The 3,855-nt window shown below is 41.0% G+C and overlaps 1 protein-coding gene across 1 annotated transcript; it reads right to left on the bottom strand.

The window, feature by feature from the left end:
* Positions 1 to 434: 434 nt before the first annotated feature.
* On the bottom strand, positions 435 to 3,159 carry marcksb (myristoylated alanine-rich protein kinase C substrate b). Its single transcript, XM_051134191.1, has 2 exons — positions 2,800 to 3,159; positions 435 to 2,017 (listed from the first exon to the last, which is right to left on the bottom strand). The coding sequence occupies exons 1-2, from the start codon at positions 2,884 to 2,886 to the stop codon at positions 1,409 to 1,411; spliced, it is 696 nt and encodes a 231-aa protein (XP_050990148.1). The 5' UTR covers positions 2,887 to 3,159; the 3' UTR covers positions 435 to 1,408.
* Between the last annotated feature and the right edge of the window lie 696 nt (positions 3,160 to 3,855).

The raw sequence follows: 3,855 nt of genomic DNA, 5'->3' as shown, positions 1-3,855 counted from the left end.
TTTGTGGTTGCAAGATTAGTGGTGGAGTTCATCTTGGAGCACAGAAAATGCATGGTTCTAAATTATCTTTAGCCTCTGTGGTAGGCTAAAAACATCCGAGTAGTGTCTGTTAGCATTCATTTTATACTTAGACAGCAATTGGCTTTTCTTGGGATTTAGAAGAATGGTATTTACTAGCGCTGAAGATAAATACACAAAACATAATGAAAAGTTTCTGATACCTCAAGGTCTTTGAGAGTAAACCCTACAAACCCTCATTTAATCACATAATTAAATGTTTTATCATGGTTCTGCTGTTTAATATATGTTAGCACAATGAGCTTGATGAAAAAAACAGAAGATCTCGACCAAAATATCAATGTTTCACAAATAAGGAAAAGGCATTTATATTATAAAGGCAAGGTTGCAAAATCAATACTCAAACAAAACTCATATATTGTCTGTCTAAATCCTTTATTTTTGTTTTGAGTGCCCCTAAAATGAAGGGGTAAAAGAAGCATTGTGAACGATTTGCACGCAGTTACATTCCATTTAAAAATCAAGTAGAGATGGTGCTGAAGTATTTACAGGAAAGAAAAAAAAAAAATATCTACTTGACGATTGCACCGGCAATTTTTCAAACATTGTGGAACTCTGCTGGAATAAAAACCACTTGGACTGCATTACACATGACAGGTCAAATGTTTTGATCTTAAACATTTCAGAACATCATTCTCATTGAAACAGGAGTATTTCCAGAAAGAGAGACAGAGAGAAAAAAAAAACTTCAGTTGATACCATTGATATTAAGAAAAGATGATAAAGCCATTTCAACATTGTAAAATCCAGCAATGACAAAAGCCAATACCAATACATAATGCTGCGGTATTGCACAATGCAGCTGCTGAGGTTTTGAGCACCTGTTTTAGTGATTCATGTAATGATGACAGTAAAATCAAATGAGAACTGACCAATAACATCTGTAAATTGTTCAGCGATGTTGTTTCTGATAGCTCCTTTTTCCACACGCTTGATTTACCCAATTGTATGGCACCAGTACCTTCAACTAACATTTCAAACTCAATGTCTTTACGACACTAACATAGTTCACCTACAAAAGAAAAAATAACAAAAAAATAACAAAACAATTGAAACAAGCAATGCTCTATTAATCTCACTCATCCGCACACACACCCACACAACTGCTACAAAAAATTATGAAAAACATGGGGAAAAATGTGCCTTTCACTTCCAATCATTCCATCCAACTTCCTTCCTTCAAAATGCCATATACAATGTAGTGGATGGAACAGGAATGGATGAAAGTATGGGAGAAAAACAGAAGGTTTGAAATGTCATTGGTTTTTGTACAAATTTTCCATGTTTGTGCTCCTCGGACTTCATCTAAAACGGGCTTTCCACCTCCATCTTACTCTGTGGCGGCCGCTGGGGCATCTGAGCTCTCTGCGGCCGCTGGTTCCTGAGGAGCAGCCTCTGCTTGCTTCTCCTCAGCTGGCTTCTCTTCGGCTACCTCATTGGATGGTTTCTCCTCTTTGCTTTCGGCTGGTTCCTCAGCTTTCGGTTCCTCAGCTGGAGCCTCCGTCTTGTTCTCCTCGCTGGAGGCCTCAGGCTTGGCCTCCTCAGTTTCAGCATCCTTCTTCTCCTCGGCGTTCTCCAAAGCGGCGGTTGCCGCTGCCGCCTCTCCACCTTCAGCCTCTTTTTTGGCACTCTTCTTAAACGAGAAGCCGCTAAGTTTGAATGGTTTCTTAAAGGAGAAGCGCTTTTTGGTTTTGGCAGGCTCCCCGCTCGCCGAAGCAGAACCGTTTTCTTCTGTTTTGGCTGTGTCTTCGCCATTTGCAACGGTGGAGCTCTCCGCTTCGCCCTCTGGAGCGGCCTTCTCAGCGCCTCCTTCTTCAGCCTTCCCTTCTTCTGCTTTTACCTCTCCATCGGCAGAGTGCTTTCCATTGGCCTGCACGTCCTCCGTGGCTGCTTCTGCATTTGGAGAGGCATTCCCGTTGGTTTTAGCATGACCATTCTCCTGTGGGAATAAGAAAATGCTTCATATAAGGTGTGTAAAAATAAAAAACACAAATGTTTGCATGCATTTCGCATGTAAAGGCTGTATGAAAACACTATCTGGAGTCTATAGGTTCGCCACGTGGGTGAAGTCTCATGCACTTTGTCTGGCTGATGCTGTTGCCATTTAAGTGAAAGCGTTGCAAGATGGACGAGTAGATCCACCAGGGCTGATCAAACTGAGATCATCGTGTTGAGTGCATAGACAGTCTTGCAAGGCCACTTCTGATATTAAAGCAATTTCTCATATTAAATCCACGGATTGCGTCTCACAGCTTATTTGTACTTCCATTTTATCAACAAGATGCGATAAAGGCGTGGTGGTTTACCGAAATGGCTTTGCACGACGGAAAAGCGTGATAAAGCTACAAAGATGTTCCTTCAGAACTCATTTTCAAAAATTGGAATGAAATCACCGAATTTTAACGTAATCGTGATTGTATGATTTTAAAAGAAAAAATAACTTGCGTTTGAACGCATTGATTACATTGGGGGTCCATTCCAATCAACGTGCAAATGAGAAAAAAAATGTAATTTACAGTGAATCCAACACATTTATCCTCATCATTCAATTTTATACAACAATAACGTCGATGTTTAATACAAAGTGCTGATTTTCAGTGGAAAGTGGGGAGTCCCTTTGTTGATCGGCTCATTGTTCATTTGAACCGACTTGGTTTTTGGTACCGCACACCCCCTCAAAACATCACACGCCTGCACAAAGATAATAATTAAAGTTATTACCTGCCCATTTGATTTATTCGCAGCCTCGGCGGGTTTTTCGGCAGCGGTCTCGTCTTTTGCTCCGTTTTTGGAGATTTGCGCTCCCATGCTTTCACACGCAACAAAGAATCGCAGATCAAATGAATGAACAAAGAGCGCGAGCTTCTCCCTCAGACGCGTCGCGTACTCGCTCTCAAGAGCGTCTGTTTTCAAATAAAACCGCGCGGAAAAAAGATAGCGAGAGGTAACGCTGTGCTCAGCTGATCGGGGGAAAATACTAATTATAGCACTCTCTCAAATAAAATATATTATTTTGGGATACGAGATGGAGATAATGAAATTGTTCTCTTTTGATAATGAGATGCTGGATACAACGCCCAAATACCCCTGACGTCACAGAAGAGCGGCGTGAGCCAATCAGAGGGCTGCGTCAAGCCGGGGGGAGGGGTTACACTCACGCACAGAAGGGGGAGGAAGGGCGCGCAACCAGCAACTGGTGATTCAGTACCAATGAATCCAGTCACAAAGGTTTTGCTTTTCTTTTTAATACTGTTTTTATTTCTTTCTATCCTTTGGCCTTTACTGTTGTGTGTGTTTTCACAAACCTGTCTCTTAAAAAAACCTTTCTTTTAGTTTCTCCAAAATATAAAGGGGGAAAACAAACACCATAGATTCAAATGGCTGAGTATGCATTATACCACTTTGTCTAAATAGACACTACATAGGCCAACACGTAGATTTGTGAGCATTTTATGTCCAATTCCAACTGTGGATTGCAATTTTCCAATATAAACATCCAGTTACACATTGCATGCATGATGAATTCATTCTGAGGAATCCTGGTGACCTAGATTCAGTCACAGTTTATTGTCAGCTCAGACGGAGCTGTTTTGAATGCACTGAAATAGTCTAAAGTGCGCTTTCACATCACCATACTAACTCACGTCACCATGGCAACTGCTCAACATCACAGCAGATTGCTCATAAACAATAATAATATTGTAAATCTGCAGTGGTGAAATATTTGTTTACGTCTGAAGGGGTGAATGATCTGCCTGAGTAATCCAGGAAATATGA

Source organism: Labeo rohita, chromosome 17, assembly GCF_022985175.1.
Source record: "Labeo rohita strain BAU-BD-2019 chromosome 17, IGBB_LRoh.1.0, whole genome shotgun sequence".
In the NCBI taxonomy this organism is placed as follows: domain Eukaryota; kingdom Metazoa; phylum Chordata; class Actinopteri; order Cypriniformes; family Cyprinidae; genus Labeo; species Labeo rohita.
The sequence above is the reverse complement of the archived record's forward strand: the minus strand, read 5'-3'. Positions and strand labels throughout refer to the sequence as shown.

Bases quoted from the DNA above. Each gene is read 5' to 3' on its own strand.
- marcksb (XM_051134191.1), bottom strand. From the start codon at position 2,886: ATGGGAGCGCAAATCTCCAAAAACGGAGCAAAAGACGAGACCGCTGCC. The intron at 2,018-2,799 runs GTAATAACTTTA...TTATTCCCACAG, and splicing joins CGAATAAATCAAATGGGCAG to GAGAATGGTCATGCTAAAAC.